This window comes from Alternaria infectoria, assembly GCF_024043175.1.
Source record: "Alternaria infectoria strain BMP 0036 chromosome Unknown scaffold_17, whole genome shotgun sequence".
NCBI lineage: Eukaryota > Fungi > Ascomycota > Dothideomycetes > Pleosporales > Pleosporaceae > Alternaria > Alternaria infectoria.
This window is the reverse complement of record NW_026250706.1, coordinates 62,144-79,635: the sequence shown is the minus strand read 5'-3', so window position 1 is coordinate 79,635 and position 17,492 is coordinate 62,144. Positions and strand designations below refer to the sequence as shown.

At 52.0% G+C, this 17,492-nt stretch overlaps 5 protein-coding genes across 5 annotated transcripts; 1 reads left to right on the top strand and 4 right to left on the bottom strand.

Moving 5' to 3' along the window:
- Positions 1-127: 127 nt before the first annotated feature.
- J4E92_008476 (uncharacterized protein) lies at positions 128-1,969 on the bottom strand (the record flags this gene model as incomplete). Its single annotated transcript, XM_051499828.1, has 2 exons — positions 128-299; positions 348-1,969. 2 exons carry the CDS (start codon positions 1,967-1,969, stop codon positions 128-130), a joined length of 1,794 nt encoding a protein of 597 aa, XP_051349841.1.
- Positions 1,970-2,980: 1,011 nt separating this feature from the next.
- Positions 2,981-4,834, top strand: J4E92_008475 (uncharacterized protein; the record flags this gene model as incomplete). Its single annotated transcript, XM_051499827.1, has 4 exons — positions 2,981-3,153; positions 3,207-3,348; positions 3,401-3,766; positions 3,821-4,834. The coding sequence occupies 4 exons, from the start codon at positions 2,981-2,983 to the stop codon at positions 4,832-4,834; spliced, it is 1,695 nt and encodes a 564-aa protein (XP_051349840.1).
- A 2,791-nt stretch (positions 4,835-7,625) lies between these two features.
- J4E92_008474 (uncharacterized protein) lies at positions 7,626-9,478 on the bottom strand (the record flags this gene model as incomplete). The annotated part of the gene is made up of 4 exons (XM_051499826.1): positions 7,626-7,828; positions 7,885-8,826; positions 8,875-9,116; positions 9,168-9,478. The coding sequence occupies 4 exons, from the start codon at positions 9,476-9,478 to the stop codon at positions 7,626-7,628; spliced, it is 1,698 nt and encodes a 565-aa protein (XP_051349839.1).
- A 2,107-nt stretch (positions 9,479-11,585) lies between these two features.
- J4E92_008473 (uncharacterized protein) lies at positions 11,586-12,354 on the bottom strand (the record flags this gene model as incomplete). The annotated part of the gene is made up of 2 exons (XM_051499825.1): positions 11,586-12,249; positions 12,308-12,354. 2 exons carry the CDS (start codon positions 12,352-12,354, stop codon positions 11,586-11,588), a joined length of 711 nt encoding a protein of 236 aa, XP_051349838.1.
- Positions 12,355-13,723: 1,369 nt separating this feature from the next.
- On the bottom strand, positions 13,724-14,992 carry J4E92_008472 (uncharacterized protein; the record flags this gene model as incomplete). Its single annotated transcript, XM_051499824.1, has 6 exons — positions 13,724-14,077; positions 14,128-14,279; positions 14,392-14,522; positions 14,628-14,650; positions 14,803-14,828; positions 14,917-14,992. 6 exons carry the CDS (start codon positions 14,990-14,992, stop codon positions 13,724-13,726), a joined length of 762 nt encoding a protein of 253 aa, XP_051349837.1.
- Positions 14,993-17,492: the final 2,500 nt, after the last annotated feature.

The window sequence follows — 17,492 nt, the reverse complement described above, 5'->3', positions numbered from 1 at the left end:
ACAGGCCCGGAATGAGTGGGGATATAACAGCATTTGATGCGACACTCAACTAGAGAACGCAACAAAACGTCATAGCTTTATCTATCTATACTTTTCCAACCCCACCTTGCTTTTAGCCCTGCAACTTCTAATCCTCGGGGTATTCGTCTCGCACATTGCTCACGAAACAACGTTGTTCATCGTCCCAGCGCTTGAAATGGCGACCAGCGAGTTTCAGCAACGCCTCGGAGGGGTATGTATCCTCATCCACAGGCTTGATGTTCTCAGCAGCAACGTAGCGAACGGATTTGTCGCAGACACTACTTTAATTAGCATAATATAGTAAAGGCGCTAAGAGATGAACTTACAGTACGTGATAGAAGGCCTGATTCCTACCTTTCGATAGGGAATCTACACGCATGTTCTGAATCCAGTCTTCGTTCGCGTCGCAGACAACGTCCCAGCCTGTGATGACACCTTCATAGCCATAACGCTTGTGTTGGAATAGCTGGCCAACTTTGAAAGCAACATTCTGCGTGCGCGCAGAGCGATTGGCAACAGGCTTCCGCATTGAATCAACTTGATGCATGCTTTGCACAAACTGAAGCAGGCGACGACCCTCAGGTTGGTTGTAGAACATGGGGATGACGTAGCGTGATAGCAACGTCACGTCCCATGGGTAGTGCATCTGAAAATGCTCGAGCAGGTACGGCAGATATTGGCGACGACGGATCTGGTTGTGTCCAGATGAGATATGATCGTCATTGGGCCCAAGGAGGAGCATGGCCCAGATGGTTGCGTAGAACGCGTTGTCCATGTCTGGGTATGAGTTCATCCATGACGCCTGGATGCTGCCCATTCCGGCTTCAGTTTCGCGGATCGTTTGTACCGAGTTCATAATGTTGCGCGCAGTGCGCATTACCATCTCTCGGGTGTTGGTGTCGCTCAGAAAGCCATGGTGTTCGTCCTTTGGGACACCCATGTCGCGTAGGATCCTCTGTAAATCGCCTTGCCGTACTTCGGACGAAGAGCGAAACGGATCCAGGTACATGTAATCCAGCTGCGCCGAACTCGTTGGCTTGTACTGGCCATCGAGGTTATAGTTCTTGGGCGCATAGACGAGAGTATAGACGTGGAAAAGGAACCCACAGGGTCGTGCATCAAGGCCGATCCGCTGTGCTACGGCGCAATAGATGGCGACTGAGATAAGTGGAAGAGACTCGTGCGTCGCCGAACGTATGACGAGACCAATGAAGGAATTCCGAAGTGCGCGATACGACGTGTCTGGTACACCGTTGAAGCCTTCGTCACGGAGGAAGGACGCCAAAGTCGAGGCCTGTGTTCGTGGACTCCAGCTGCGCAAGTCGGGATATGTTTCCAGTAGCCTGTTGGCTAGTGCAGTGATGTCTTCAGCTACCACGCCAATGTCTACATCTTCGCCCACTCTCGCAAACACATCGTATGCGCCCAGAGCTCTCTCTATCGATATGTCCTTGCCGTCATGCAGATCCGACCACACCTTGATGGCGACCTCGCGATGTATGCGCTCCAGTACGGCATTGGCGTAGTACCGCCTCGCTAGAACGTCGTGTGCATCGTCGGGGCATGCGCATTCCTTCAACAGCGTTTCCTTCGCATCGTACCCAAACTCGGCGATGTCGTTGATGCATCGTATGCGCCCTTGCTGGCGATTCACAATGCGGTTCAAGAGCTCTTTGGTGCGACGCTCGATTGTGTGCTTCGTCATGTAGAGGGCGCGCCAGTCGACATCGGACAACGGGGCTGCAAACTTGGCGATGATGTTGTGGCGAGCGTCCCATGTCTTGAATTGCGTCTTGCACAGGTGGCGCCATATTATAGGCGCATCGGTCGTGAGCTCCTTGATGAGTTTGTTCGTCTGCGAAACGGATGCGAGGGAGCGCGGGTCGAGATTGAGGAAGACGGCTTCGAGGATCTCGGTCGGCAAGTCAGTGAAGGAGGGGCGTGGCATGGTGGGCCCGGCGTTCAGGTGGTGTATGGGTGGGGTCGTTCGGCGCTTTCGGGAGGTGGCAGGGTCGTGGAGAGAAGTGCAAAGTGCATGGGTAAATGGAGGTTCCGTGTGGCGAGTGAAGGGCGTGCTTGAAGGTTCCGCCGCAGATGTCGTCAACATTGGAACATGGGCGGTCATGAGCGCATGGCTCGCTAAGATTGACTAGCCTCGGCAGCTAAATCGCGATAACGCACCTTCAGTCAACAGGCGTTCTCTCCATCGTATCGCGGGTCCAGATATACGATCCCGTCGTGACAAGGATGGGACTGAGCTAAATCTATGCCTTGTGTCTCGGCCCAGTTAGAGATGTCTCACTCATGGATGCGGGACCTTTTCTACTCATGCCATTCCAACAGGCTAAAGAGCTACACAGCACTCTTGATAGAGCGAGTCCCTGTCACGCTGCGCACTTGACCAGTCGCTGAGGAAAATTGATCGCGTTATGATAAACATGTTGGACGCTTTTGAGAATACCTCCAAAGATGACTACATTGCTATTGTTGGACTAAGCAGAAGGACGACGTGATAACTCGCCGTAGCAGAAACCCGTACCGCCCGGCTTTCTTTCCTTGATGCTGTCAGCGTATCTGCAAGTTAGGCCGTCATTGTCAGCACGAATTCCTTGGCGAAGCTCCGGCTTGCAGCGGAAATGAATGACGAGGCACTCGAAGCAACTCTGGACTCATCGTGGTCAATGCGGTAGACGCGACTCAAGCACAACAGTCAGTTATGTCCGTGAACAAGCAAGACCCTCATATGGTTTTTCCACGTTTGGTCCGGATAGCGCGCGACCGTTGCCGAAGCTCGCTGTCCGCGAGACCCGATCTGCAGCCACAGTTGATGTCACTGCCGCACCGCCGCATTCATTACCATGAACATGACGCCCTAAAACTGAACGGTCTGGCTCACCACTTTTTATCTTTCCTTTTGGCCTTGTAATCCTACACTCCTACATTCCTATCATATCCCGCCATGGCCGACCTCAGCAGAGTAGAGTCGATGCAGTATCCTGCGGGACATCTCTCCCATCTCACCGAGAACCAAGAAGCCCAGCTTCTCGAGTTCAAGAAAGTGTGCCAGGAAGCAGGCTATTACACACCTGCAGCCGGGCCGGTGCGAGCCAGTCATGACGACGAGACCATGCTGTACGCGCAAATCGCGAAGTTGTCGATTTTAGCGGGGCACTGACTGCTTACAGGCGCTATCTGCGCGCGCGTCGTTTTGTTCCCCAAGAGGCCTTTAAGCAATTCAAAGACACGGAAGACTGGCGGAAGGAGAACAAACTAAGCGAAATCTTCAACACCATCGAGGTCGAAGAGTATGAGCAAACGCGCCGCTTGGTAGAGAGTCCCGCATACATGTGCTGTCATCCTGTCTGACAGCCTCACGTAGTACCCGCAATGGCTCGGCCGACGCGACAAACGCGGCATTCCTCTCTTCCTTTTCGAGGTCGCACCGCTGAACTCGAAGAACATTTCCACGTACGAGAAACAACTCGCCAAGTCAAAGACGACTATCCCCAATGTCGCGACCAAGAACCTGCGCCTGTTCGCCCTGTATGAGTCGCTCACCAGATTCTACACACCTCTGTGTTCCATGGTGCCTCGCAGTCACCCGGAAACACCAATCTCGCAAAGCAACAACATCGTGGATATCAGTGGTGTTGGGCTGAAGCAGTTCTGGAATCTGAAGGGCCACATGCAAGATGCTTCGGTTCTGGCCACAGCACACTACCCTGAGACCCTGGATAGGATATTTGTATGTACACACGTCTTCTTGAGAGCCATGCGAGTAGAACTGACCGAATCGCAGATCGTCGGAGCACCTGGCTTCTTTCCCACCGTCTGGGGCTGGGTCAAGCGTTGGTTTGATCCAATCACCGTCTCGAAGATCTTCATCCTCTCCCCGCAGAACGTCTATTCCACACTCTCTCAATACATCGACCATGAAAACATCCCGAAGAAGTACGGTGGCGGTCTCGATTTCGAGTGGGGACAGCTGCCCAACCTTGAGCCAGCCATCGAGGCGCAAATGAAGTGGGAGAACCCAAATACCCAGGACGGCCGCAAGACGTTCCCTATTGGGCCGATAAAGTGGGAGGAAGGCCAGAATGGCGAAATGGAAGCCTGGGGCGTCGGCAGCGAAAGCGGAACACCGCGAAGGAAACTAATTTTCTCCATTCCTAAGCCTGTAGGATACAAGCAGGGAGATCTGATGCCGCCCACACCTGCGACTCAGATCGGCGACCCTCTCACAACCGTAGGCACAGCGACTCATCCCCCTGATACGAACGAGCCTGAAATCCACACCCCACCCTCAGACACCGAGTCACGCCCGTCCACGACCGCGGTACCAATTACTACGACCCTACCGATTCGCGCGGGCACATCAGAAGCACGGTACGAGCAACAGAACCAAACACACGCATCTGGACAGCTCGCAGACGGAACGCCCGAGGCAGCAGTCGTGGATCATGGGCATGGAGACAAGACAGTCACAATGGAGCCCAACACGGTGGGTCAAGCACCGAAAGAGGTACCGCTCCCCGATCGTGAAGAACCCGCCGCCCCGGGCTATTTGGACCAAGCTAAACAAGCCGCTGTATCAGCCTCCGCTGTAGTCACCTCGACTGCTACTTCTGCCGCTGAAGCCGTTGCCGGTGTAGTTGGTGGCAACAAGGGGGAAGAAAACAAGGTTGAAGAGCCTGAGAGGACAAAGAGTCCTCAGGAACAAGAGATGGATCGCCAGATCGATGCGACAAGTGCCAAGGACGTTGAAGCTTTTCTGAGGGCGCAAACGGCTAGTGGGGGACATAAAGCCAGTTGAACTCGTTTGAAGCCCTTGGATATGTTGTACGTGTAGTAGAGATTGTATAGATGACGAACTATTGATACCATACTCTTGACCATGCGTTGAGCTTGGACTGTTCTTGAAGAAACCTAATAGATGCGCAAGGCAAGTCTGCTGCTTTCAGACGCACTCAAGAACGAGAAGTCATTGGTGGGTGCACATTTGGAAAGAAAATGCGTTGGTAAGTTAGTCGCGTGGGCGTTATCATTCAGGTCTCTTATGGAAGTATCTATCCATCTCAAAAGGTGATGAGCACAGCATCGATTTTCATTTTCTTGATCCATTCCCATGACCTCATAAGTACCCCATTCATAGAAAGAAGTGCCAACACACACGTACTGTAGCTCACTGATTCATCATCCTGGAACTGGGTTGTACGAAGGGTGATGCCGAACTCGCATATATTCGCCACCATTGTTACGCGATCAGACACGTACTTGCAATCTCGCGTGTTCATGCCCCTGACTGTTTCCATAATCACGTAGTCTCTGTCCCTGATCTTTTCCGTGGGACTCAACCCTCTTTCCTTAACGACAGGTACACCGGGGGCACGCGCATCGCGGTCATGAGAAAGGAAATTGTTGGTTAACAAGTGAGAAAGTTCGAAACTGCGCAAACGCAAACGCCTCCAGCACCATGTATGAATACTCCGAGGAACAGTACTTGGCATGAAGATACTTGTTCGCTCTGGTCCAATAGTAATTCCATCAGATGCCGGATCTGGCGGTACAGGGATCAGATAGCACGAGACCTTGGAACACCGCTGCTCTTGATATGTCCAGGCACGTGTAAAGTACGTATCTTCCGTTAAGTTCTCAAAGATCGCCTCTATTACGGAATTAATGGGGCCTCCTTTTTGGTCCTCTATTTGGAGAATGCTTTCTAGATTATTGTTCTTGTGTGACATGGATATCAATGAGGCATTCATGGTATCGGTAAGACTCAAGCAAGTATGCATTGAAGGTTCTTCTTGATCTCCTTGGTGGGAAGTCTTCTCCAGCGTGTCTTTTGCGTCGGCTTCAATGCAGCGCTGCAAGAAGGTCGCATGGCTTGGGCTCATACTCTTCGATAGGACGATAGCGGTGCATTTGGACCGCTCATAAATTTTATGCATGTGCGCGATATGTTCATCGCGATCTATCGCATCGTCTTGGTCGATACACTCTTGGTCTATCCAGAGGCGGCCAGTCTTGGTTCCCTGGATGTCGTATTGCAATGCCCGGTGAAGAACAGATGGAGGGCAACGTGGCGGACGGGCTTCCGTGTCGCTGATCCAGATCATGAACTTCGGCGTATTGAAGTGGGCGGCAAGACCCTCAGGTTGTGCCCAAGTGTATGACACAGCAACATATTCCCAATCCGGATCATATTCCGCTCTCTGGGTAAGACGTAGATGGACCTAAGATCAGGTGCACGCAGTCAGCGTTTACCTCACTTGCAGTTTGTATGGCGAGACCACTGACTGTGTTTCCCGGAGACTCAGAAGGCGGCCTGTCGCGCAGAGTGAGAAATCGAAGAGGAATCTGCGTATCAGAGATGGTTTCCTTGTATTTCGTCTCGAGCTCTGTCAAGGCTGTTTGGAGAGCTTCGATGCTAGGGTATAATTCGCCAAATGTCTTGTCAGAATCAAGCTTCATTTGAATGGCTAGAGGACTGGGGAAGTGGAGGGAAGTGAAGATCACTCTGATAGCCATGAACTCGACGATGTGGCTGGCATCCTGGAGACTAGGCATAGCCCCCCAAGGCTGAGCTGAACATGGACGTATAGAGGCAAGCTTGACGGGCAGCGACACCATCACCTGCAGCCTCCCACATCCCGCAAGGCTGTCCACAGAGAAGTTGTTCGTTCGGCATGCGGCATTGTTCATCACAGGCAGTAGCCATGACTTCTTCGCGCAACTTCAAGGATCAGGGCGAATTGACCGGAGCCTCCATAACAATGTTGAAAGGCAAGGTATGGGAGTTGAAGAAGATGCTCGCGCTTGGTGAGCCTGAAGCGCCCCACCAAGCTGCGCACAGATGCTACACCACCAGGCAAGAGCGAGCGTCGCCACAGCACGCTCGACAAAGGCAAGCCCAACGAAGGCTCCGGCCATGCAACCGTCTTATCTCTTAACAAACGCGCAAATATTACGTCGGCTGACACAGATCATCGACTCACCTCATCGACGTAGGTTCTCGCCACACTGACAGTGCTCCAACCCTTAGCTCCGACTTCTCATGCGAGCCATTTCCCCAAATACAGCATGCGACCCATCAGCCTCGTACCACCTACTCAGACGATGTCGCAAACACCGCGCCGGCTAATCGAACGCAAGAACACGCATCTCCGCTGTCAGCCCGTTAGCCTCGTGCTACATAGCGAACACCTGGGTCCCTATTAGAGCCGAGGAGAACAGAAGGCGGCAATGGGTTCTAGATCGTTGCGCAAGCGGACGCTTGACGCGCCACATAGGATTCACAGCTTTTGGTTTGATTCAAATTCGCAGACTGCTGGAAGCACGCATATAGCTGGAGATCTCAGGTGGTGAAGCCGCTGCCATAACGTGCACTCTGCATTGAGTCTCGCGTGCGCTTTCCAGCGATCACAATGTGGAACGCGGATTGAAACCCAGTGACAAAGGTTCAGGTATGCTATTCCACTAAACATATAACTCCACAGCATTGAGTGCGAAATAGCAAGTCTATGCATTGCAGTAACATCTATTGACATCGGCAGTTCCATACATTGAGTATTCCCTTCTTACACATCGTTCTGACCAGATAATTAGACTGTAGAGGTCTCGTGCTTAGTAGTGAGGTTCTCGAGAGGAATCTCGATATGCTTGTCAGCGAGGTTCATGTCGCCGGCGAAGGTGCTGTGGGGCTTCCAGTTACGGGAGGTGCGAGGGGTGCTCTCCTCCAACATCTTGTCGACTTGCTCAAGCGTAAGACCCTTAGTTTCCGGAACAAAGAAGTAGGCGAAAAGGACTGTTTATGGATTAGCAAAAGGCTCCATGTGGCTGCAAGGAAAACGGAAAACTTACATGAAACGCAGCAGAGCGAGCCCCACAGGAAGAAGACATTTGATCCCATACGAGCGGAATCATCGCGGTCAGCAACAAGGTAAGGCGTGATGATGCCGATAATGCAGTTCCAGAACCAGTTGCTAGCCGTGGACAGACCGACGCCACGAGATCGAATAGTCAAAGGAAAGATTTCGCCGATCACAATCCAGGCGCACGGTCCCCATGTGGTAGCGAAGACGGAGATGTTCAGGCAAATGAATGCGATCATGGCTCTGGTAGCATTCGGGTTGGCAGGATGGTCAGCAGTGTTTCTACCAGCGGTGGCTCCGATAGCTCCGACGATGAACTGCATGATGACCATGCCAGCAGCTCCAAAAACCAGGAGAGGGCGTCTGCCAATCTTCTCGACCATGACGAACGAGGCCGGGGTGGACAGCACGTTGACAAGAGTTGTGACGAGAGAGATGAGGAAAGGGTTGCTGATGGAGCCGAGTTGCTGGAAGAAGACTGGGCCGAAGTAAAAGATGAAGTTGATACCAGTCAGCTGCTGCATAGCCTGCATGAAGATGCCAATCGTAGTGCGACGGGCGTTGGACGAGGGCTGAGAGAGCTTTCCCTTGAAGCAAGCCATCCATGAACCGAGATAGCTACCCTGGGGAACAACGGACATTTCGTATTCGTGATTAGCAAGAATCTCAGCTAGTTCATCCTGGATATATTCGGAGTCAAGAGGTTGGCCACGGACACGGCCAAGTGCGGCGGCAGCCTTATCGAGCTTGCCCTTCTTGACCCAGTAACGAGGGGACTCAGGGAGGAGAGCGAGACCGATGGCGAGAATGATAGCCCACAGGAACTGTACAGCGATTGGAATTCGATAGGAGCCAGTATCGCGTCTGTTCTGAGTGGCATATACAACGCAGTTGGCGAGTAAGATACCGATGGTAATGCAGAACTGGTAGCCTATCAAAGTCAGGGTGTATACATGCAGGTCATGTGGATAGTACTTACCAGCGACTACAGCACCGCGGACCTTCTTGGGTGCGATCTCAGACATATAGAGAATGACAATGGATGAGATGAAACCCACACCGAAACCGGCGATAAGTCGACCAGCAACCATGACACCAAGCCCGGTAGAGGCTGTCTCAAGGATACCTCCGACAATGAAGATACCACATCCCATGATGATTGTGAAACGACGTCCGATAAAGTCAGCAATATCACCGGCCATGATGGCACCGAAGAAGGTACTGTGTTCTGTTAGCATTCACTGATAACACTATTGGTCTTTTCTCACATACCCGGCAGAGAGAATGGATGTGACGAGTGATTGCTGCCATGGGACTACCACGAATGTAGAGTTGCGATAGTCTTTGATGGTCTGGCTGGTGGAGTCAAGGCCCGGATATACGACGTCGGGGTATTCAGCTCCAGTGTATTGCTTTATGAAGTAGTCCATGTTGAGGACTCCACCCATCCAACCAGTGTCATATCCAAAGAATATTCCTCCGAACGCAGCGAATGCGACGATCAGATAGGCTCGAACGGTGACAGGAGCCTCGACCCGATTGAGGTCATGCGTCCCTGTGAGGGTAACACCACCTCCTGGCATTGTCGCTGTTTACTCTGAGATTACTTGAACAAGAGGTAGTTATGATGAAAGGCGCTTTGCGCAGCGTTGAGGAAGCAGAAGCTGGGAGGTCTGCGGGGCGCAATCGACAGTGGAATACCCCAGCTTTTAACATCGCATCCTGAACAGCGGTGATGCTGCAGTGCGGTGCGTGTGTGGCTTTCTATGGTAGCATTGCAATTTCTTACACTAGGCCTGACCAGGTGACTACTCCGCACTTGACACTTCTGGAAGGATTGGTCCCATTCTTCATGGGCCGTTTGTGTCTGCGAACGGCTAGTAGAATGTGTATGTCCGCATGTACTGTTGGCATGCGACCGTGTGACCTGTCATCGATCAACCCACGCTATTGCAGAGTTTCCGTAAAGACAGCTGCGCTTAAGCTCTGGACAACTATCGATCCGATGTAGACGACCGGATATGTCGCTAGTTCAGGCAGTACAACAGTTGACCCGGATATAGATCGCCTGGTAGAGGCGCCAAAACCTGGGGGCCAAGCTCACTCAAGCTCGCTGTGAAGCCCGTCTTGGCGGTCAAGCCCTGCATATTCATCCCAGTAGACGTTGGCTATCACTTACATGGGGAAGAAACAGGCTGCGAAATGCATGTGAATGGGCACTAGTGGACGCCTCCTCGGCCAAGAGCTCTCATCGTTCCATCGATCTGGGGTAATGTTTGGTGCCCAATACACTCTGTTGATCTCCACAAACAGTACGAGTAATATGCGACTGTGCACATCGAATCAACTTGTCCTTGTGATGGCTGTGGTTTGTTGGCGGAGTCCTTGCGCGTCGACACCTGATCGTCTCTTTCTTCTTTGTCCAACAGACCACGATCTACAGTATCTCGCTTACTCGACTTCGGGCATGTTAATGTCCATCACAGACGTTTTGGTAAGTATATGGGCGTAGCAGACGTGTCCGCTTCAACGGTCACCCCTTGTGATGGGTCGAGAACCTCCTCTAGCATATGCATGCGCATGTTGATTCGTTCGCGTAGACGAAGGAATGGTAACGATTGGAAGATCACCAATGAACAGGACGGGCCCGAAAGTTGGTGTGCCTCGTACATATCGCATGCCTGTCTTGCCGCCCATAGGTCAGCTTTCGGAACATCAAAGGCAACTGAAGGATCACGCTCACTCCCCAAGTGTGTTTATCCAGGAAATTGGGATAATCAACGATACTGGTGGCGCGTCTCGCTTTGTTGTCACCTTACCTTTTTTGCGAGCCACAGCCGTGCGGCGGATCTGGAGAACCCTGTCGCAGGTAAGCAGCCACAGACTGTAGAGACCGGAGAGGAGATGAGCGAATAAGCAAAGAACGGCTGGTATCCCTCAGGCATGCTACCGGATACCTTCCTAAATAACATCGCAGTGGCACCCCGCTCTCGAAGGCGTTCACGGATCCCGTGAAGCGATGCTACCTAGGTACTTTGCGACGCCTCCTGGTATCACGCAACAACGGATGTCACCAATCGTCCCGCTAGCCACTAGCATCATCAAACGCTTTACATCTAGTCCGTGATCAGAGACGACTTGAAAGTTGGGCGATTCGGATTGGAGACTGGTGGACAACGGTCCAACGAGAACCAACGGCGGAAGGGCTTCTCGAAAACGGCGCGCTGTCCCGGACAGGTGGTGTGCATGGACTATGCGCATGTCGAGTTGCGAAGGACGGCGTGCATGCAGGCTATGCGCGTGGATGTGCTTCTCATAGAAATGTAGCCGGAAGCAGGCATCCTTGAACCGCTTTTCTGTCTCCGCGGGTCCTTCAGTCAAAGGTCGAGCAGCTCCTGTGCGCAACTATTCCTAGCGCCGACTAGCGTAGTGGGCCTGATTCTGCGGGGCGTACTTTGATCCTACTCTATCACGTCTATGTACGAAGCGAACAAGCATTAGAAGACTCACTGTACGCGACAGCATTCTTTCAAATGATCAAAGTAGTAATTTACATTGCGCTGATTTTATTCTTTCCAGCAACCCTGAAATGCCCTAAGTCTGCTCTACCAGCGACGGACTTGGCGCGCATGTCTCTCAATTCGACAGAACTAAAGAGCTCCCAGCGACTGAGATCGGTAATCCAATGTTCTAATTCTCCTCAATATCTTCGTGGTACGTAGCAATACCCTTCTTCGCCGGTATGTTACCCAGATTCTCGACGCGGGCCTTCTGAATCGATTCGCCTAGGTCTTTCGCGAAGTCTTTGTGGAACTTTGGGAATTGGTCGAAAATGCATGTAATTGAAACAGCAGTCCACAGGTCAGTGACGAAACGTCTGGCGGGACTGTTTGAAGGTGTACCTTCATAGATCGCTTTGGTCGTATTTGCGCTTGGGACAAACCACTTACCTCGAGGGCCTTTCAAGCGGGTGGCAGCCAGTGATGCTGAAAGCATGGCATTCTTAGTTGCGACATCTTGGAACTTCTCTGCAAGGATAAACACGCTGAAGATAGCATGATGTTTCTCTTGAAGGTACTTCTTGAGGTCTCCGTCTTCAAGCTTTTTCAACTCTTCTGCGGTCTTGCTTGCGACCGGGAACTCACCAGTGTAGACATAGCTGATATAGAGGGCGAAGATGTCGGGTTCGTCTTCGGGTAGGTTGATGATCCGTGTCGTTGCCTCTGTCCATCTGCCGTTCATAGCGCGCCGGAAGAATTCTGAACGTGAGGTGAGGAAAGACTCATGTGCAATGAAGTCCTCAACGTTTGGAGCCTTTCCCACGCGGATAGTAATTGCCGAGGTTGACTTGAAGCTATATGTACTGTTAGTTTCGCAATTGCTTGCAGCATGAACTCGCGTTGTCGTCTTACCTCCCGGTGCTTGGCCTGTTGGCTTGACTTGCTTGGGGGGTGGCCATGATAATGCGGACCGCCTCGGGTGTTGTTTGGTAGCTTGCAGTGGCAGAGTTGAAGGTTCTGCTGGATAGATCTAGCTGCGAATATTACTGGTGGTCCATGCGCAATAGCGACCAGTGGGGAAGGTGAGGGTGAGAGTAAGTCAAAACCTCAGTACCAACTGACGATACCCCGCTATCCCAGCGTTAGCAAGTACATACTAGTGATATGGAATAGAAGGATTTCGTTGTGTTGCTAATAGAGGTTGTCTTTACATATCCCGCTGATGGCGAAAAGCGGTAGTGAACTGCCTAGATGTCGCAGTAAAAGACGAGCTCATGAGCGGTCGGCGATGTCATTAACACGGTGGTGAGCTGTCATACCGAGTGCTTTCCGTCGTGTACCTACCTAGGTAGGTACCTGGGTAGTTACCAAAAAGGCCCGCTTCTTATAATGTGGCGTGAAGGGCATCGAGGAACATATTTTGGACTTCCAGATCCTTGCATATGTAAGTGAAGAGGCAGGGTCTGTAGAGGTGATCCTACTCCGCATTGTTGTGGCACACGCCCAGGGTCTTAGGCTCACTGAAAATATGACCCGTGAAGACCAGCTTGATACAGAGAAGAGGTGTAGAGCTGCGCTTCCTCGGTGAGGTATAGTGGCAGTGATGTTGTCAGGTAGGTAGCTAGGATATCATGCGTGTCCACTTGAGAGCTGGCCTAGCGAATGTCGCGAAGGTGTCCGAAGTAGCTCGTCTTCTTTTTTGAGATGCTCATAGTAATATCACCGGGACCTTCGGAAGACATATGAGACACGACCGGAGCTCTTTTGGAGCGGTGTAGGAAGTCGCAGGTCGGCGTTCATGTAGATTCTGCCCGTTAGCCGGCACCCGGGAGGGATGAGAACATCGGGCAGAGCCGGTTATCTTATCAGAGACCCACATACCCCTCACATGACTCGCAGCATTCACGCGTCAGATCAAAACAACGCGTCACATTCACCAAGTTCAGAGACGCGTAACGTTTGAAGTATGTGTTGATTTCAATTGCTTGAGACGATAGCATCACGTCGTTAGCTAGCCTCCCATAACGCCAGATTGCGACGCTGAAGAGAACAATGACAGTAGAGTAGACATCCATCCGCAGTGACAGACACGCGCCAGAACGCCCGGCCAACATGATATATCCCAGGTAAGAAAATCAGGGACGAACACCGTAGGCCTGCCTCGCCATATCCGCCGGTGGCCGAACCACGCCCACCTGTAAAACCCATAGACTAGTAGTGTGACAAAGGGAATACGTGAAGAAGATGTCGTCTAGCGTACGCTCCGAAGCTAACGCACGGTAAAATAAAAAAGGTCAACAAGAACAAAGAAGCTTAAGCTGAAACAGCTCATGCCTTGGCCTTTGGTGTTGCCTTCTTGGGCGTCGCCTTCTTCTTGGGTGTGGTGGCCTTCTTCGCTGCGGCGGTCTTCTTTGCTGCTGGTGCCTTCTTGGTTGCCTTGGTTGCGGCGGCGGGAGCCTTGGTCTTGGTGACGCGGCCAGACTTGGTCTTTCCGAGCACGCGCGATACCTCCTCCTCGACGGCGGGGGCTGCGGTGGGGGCTGTCTTGCGGGGTTTGCTGGCGTTGGCCTTGGGCTTAGCGGCAGGGGCAGCCTTGGTAGCAGCGGCGGTGGCAGTGGCCTTCTTCGGGCGGCCGACAGCCTTCTTGGGAGCAGCAGCCTTGGTGGTGGTGGCCTTGGCCTTCTGTAGAGGAAGTCAGACATGTAGGCTCATGACAGCAGGCAGTTACTTACAGTGGTCGTGGCCTTCTTGGTGGCGGGGGCCTTCTTCTCAGTAGTCTTCTTCTCAGTGACCTTCTTCTCGGCCTTGGGCTCAGACTTCTTGGTAGCGGTGGCAGCAGCAGGCTTGGCCTCCTTCTTCGCAAGCTTTACTGGTCCAGACGTGCCTGCATGACGCGTCAGTAAGGCTCAGATGACTCATGATACATGCGTGTAGGATACACAGCAGCGACATGTGGAAGATGTGTTGTCGCGCAGACTTGGTGGAAAGACACTCACCCTTGGGACGCGCAAAGTCACCCTTCTCCTCGCCGGAAGTAATAGCACGGTTGACGTGACTCCTGAAGGCAGCATCGCTAAGGTTGCCGACCTTGTTGTTGGCTTGGATGTACTTCTGGATAGCTTGACGGCTGTTGGCGCAAAGTCAGCGTGAGTTCTTAGGTACGCGCGCTTTCAGACGAAAGCATGCCGCGACACATGAGCGACGGCATGTGGGGGTTATTAATTTGACTGACCTTGATCCATTTCGTTCCTTGAGCTGTAGCATGCATAGAGCGCGTCAGTAATCATGTTCACTTGAGGGAGTAATGTCATGGAGCGTTATTGTGATTCGCGCTGAAGTTGGCGTTGCGAGCTGTCGCAAGCTGTCGCAAACTCATGTGCAAGGCAACACGCCTGGGATGAACTCACGTTGATGATAGCATCCTTAACCATGTCTAAAAGAGTCAGCATTGACCGGCGACAAAGACGCGACTATCGGGCAACCGACGCGACCGCGTTGGGCTGAGATATCACAGTACATACCGATGTAGGAGCCATGGGCAGGTGCGGCAGCGGCGGCCTTGGCCTTGGAAGGGGTGGTGTTCTTCTTGGGAGGCATTGTTGCTAGTGGTTTGGATGGGAAGATAGACGCGTTACTGATGCTTCGAACGAGAGGGCGAACGTGAAAATCGATGGAAGAATGGTCGTAGTGGGAAGTCTGGAAGTCGCTGAGTTGGGGCAAGCACGCGGCGGGTGGGGTATGCGCCGTTCTTATACTTTTCAGGGATCAGAATCGGCGCCCCCAGATCACCAACTCGAAGGCGCTAATCTTCCAGGCCTGATCAAGATGCGCTTCAGTTTGATCTCATGTTGCAATACTGCCGCCTACGCTGACTAGGCGCCGTGCGGCTGCCGTCCGTTCGATTTGTTGGGGGTCTTTCCTGTCTCCCTGCTGGAAGCGCAGCCCTTCACCCCATCTCCTCCCCTTCGAGTCGCTCTTTTCCTCTTGGTGACGCTTGACCATGGCCAACGCATGCCAGGAGCCTTACCGCAGGCACCTGTGGCCTCGAGCTTCAGTCCTGCCAACAGTCCTTGCTTGTTGTTTCGTCTGGGTCATCTCTGTCAATCCACGATAGCTGTAGCTTGCGCCTTGAAGGACTCGATTTTGCGCAAGCTTCCGCTCCAGTCCTCGAAGCCTAATGCCGAGACGCGTTGCTACATGCTTCCTTTTTCCCTTTTCTCTATGCCAGTCTTGTACTCGATGGAACACTCTATGCTTTATTTTGGCTTGATGGGCCCTCGGCACTCGAGTCTAGTCTTGATGGTTGTGGTTTTGGCGATACATGCGTCGCGTCATCTACCTTCCATGGTGTTTCGCTCTGCGCGCCGACACCTCGAACACGACCCGCCTCCACGCGTACAAATTGGCAAAGCAAAGATATCCTCCTTGTCTTTGGATATTGCGCAACGCGTACATGGATTTTCTGAGCATTCCCTCGAGCGTGTCGGCCAGCATGGTGTTGAATTGATGACGTGTTGCAGTGTGTCGGGCGGGGTGATCACGCGTACAATTCTATCGCTACAATCCTCTTCCGCACAATCTCTCTTGTTACAGCATAATTGATAGCCTTGAGAACCCAAAGCGCATACCTACAGGCCCTCTCTTTGAGTAACAGAACCATCGAACCTATATAGAACGCGTTGTGACTGGCATGCGAACGCGGCGTTGTTGCGCCGCTCTTGGCCAGATGGTGTGTGACAGTCCAACACTGATTGCCAGCAGCCAACATACGGAAAGCCGACATTGGCCACTCGTGGGAAATGTCCTAGAGCAGACGTGAACTGATGTTTATTATACGCTCATATCCATATATATGGTCTTCCGATTATCCTACAGTGCGCGGATGTCTTACCTGGGCACGCTCCATGATCCTGCCAGTAGAGAAGCTACCTACTATAACATCTACGACTAGGGCCGGTTCTTGTGCTTCTACAGATTCTTCTCTCATAATAACAGATACAGCTCTCATTCATATTGCAATGTAGTTATTGGGGAGTTTGAGTTTGTGTGACCGTCAGGTTTTTGAACGTTGCAATTTTGTGTTCGGGTTGTGGGATATTGCAGCACTAAAACCGCCCATGATAGAAATTCAAAAAATGATCACGCCATCACTTACGCCATGGTAGCCGGAAGATACCCAGAAAACTAAATCACCACATCGACAGAGTACATTGCCTTTTCACAGGTTGCAGGAGGCTACATAAGTAGTTCTGAATATACCAAAAGAGTGGACTTGTGCACACCTTCTTTGGAGATGCCAGCATTATACCTACAACCCCAGCGCAGTCAAACTACACTGACAAGCCTTACACGAAGAAAACGGCAATATGAGAAGGGACATTGGAAGGATAGAGCTTAGTACGCAGAATCATGTACATCACACGACATTCAATACCTAGGTATGTCGGAGCCATCGAGAGGCTAACATTAACCACCATTCCGGGTAGTGATGCATTACCATGTCGGAACACAAGGCTTATAGTCAATTCACGAGAAACACAGTGAAATAGAAGGAGCGTACACAGCAACATCGCGAGGAAGTTCGAGCCGTATTGAAGCGAGCCGTCTGCTTCGATGTTACTTTCGTTACTGTCGGGAAGAGCGAAACGAACAGCCGTTTGCCGCGTACAGCGAGGCCGTGAAGACATAATATAGGGACGTAAGAAGGAGATTCGTCGAGCACAAAAGTCGCGGACGTAAAAGGGTGGTGTGGGACGCGCTCGATATCGTATCATTTGGGCTGGTTCGTTTCGGAATCCGCGGGCAGATGGGTTGACGTCTTTGACGCGGAAAGTGATGTGGCAATAGTCTAGATGCGCATCTTGCTAAATGAACATGAAGGTCAGTAATTGCCTCATCACTCCGGATTTGTGGGGTACGACCTGTGCTCTTGTTTGAGAACGATGCTCACCTTTGTGCCATGTGCCATCTCAGTATTAGGTACGCTTGTGAGTCTGATGTGCAGCTCTCGCCAACCTCGAATCGATTTTTGAGCGGACACTGTGATACGGTCTCATTACTTTGAGTACATTGGAAAGGTATTTTCCGAAGACGCGTG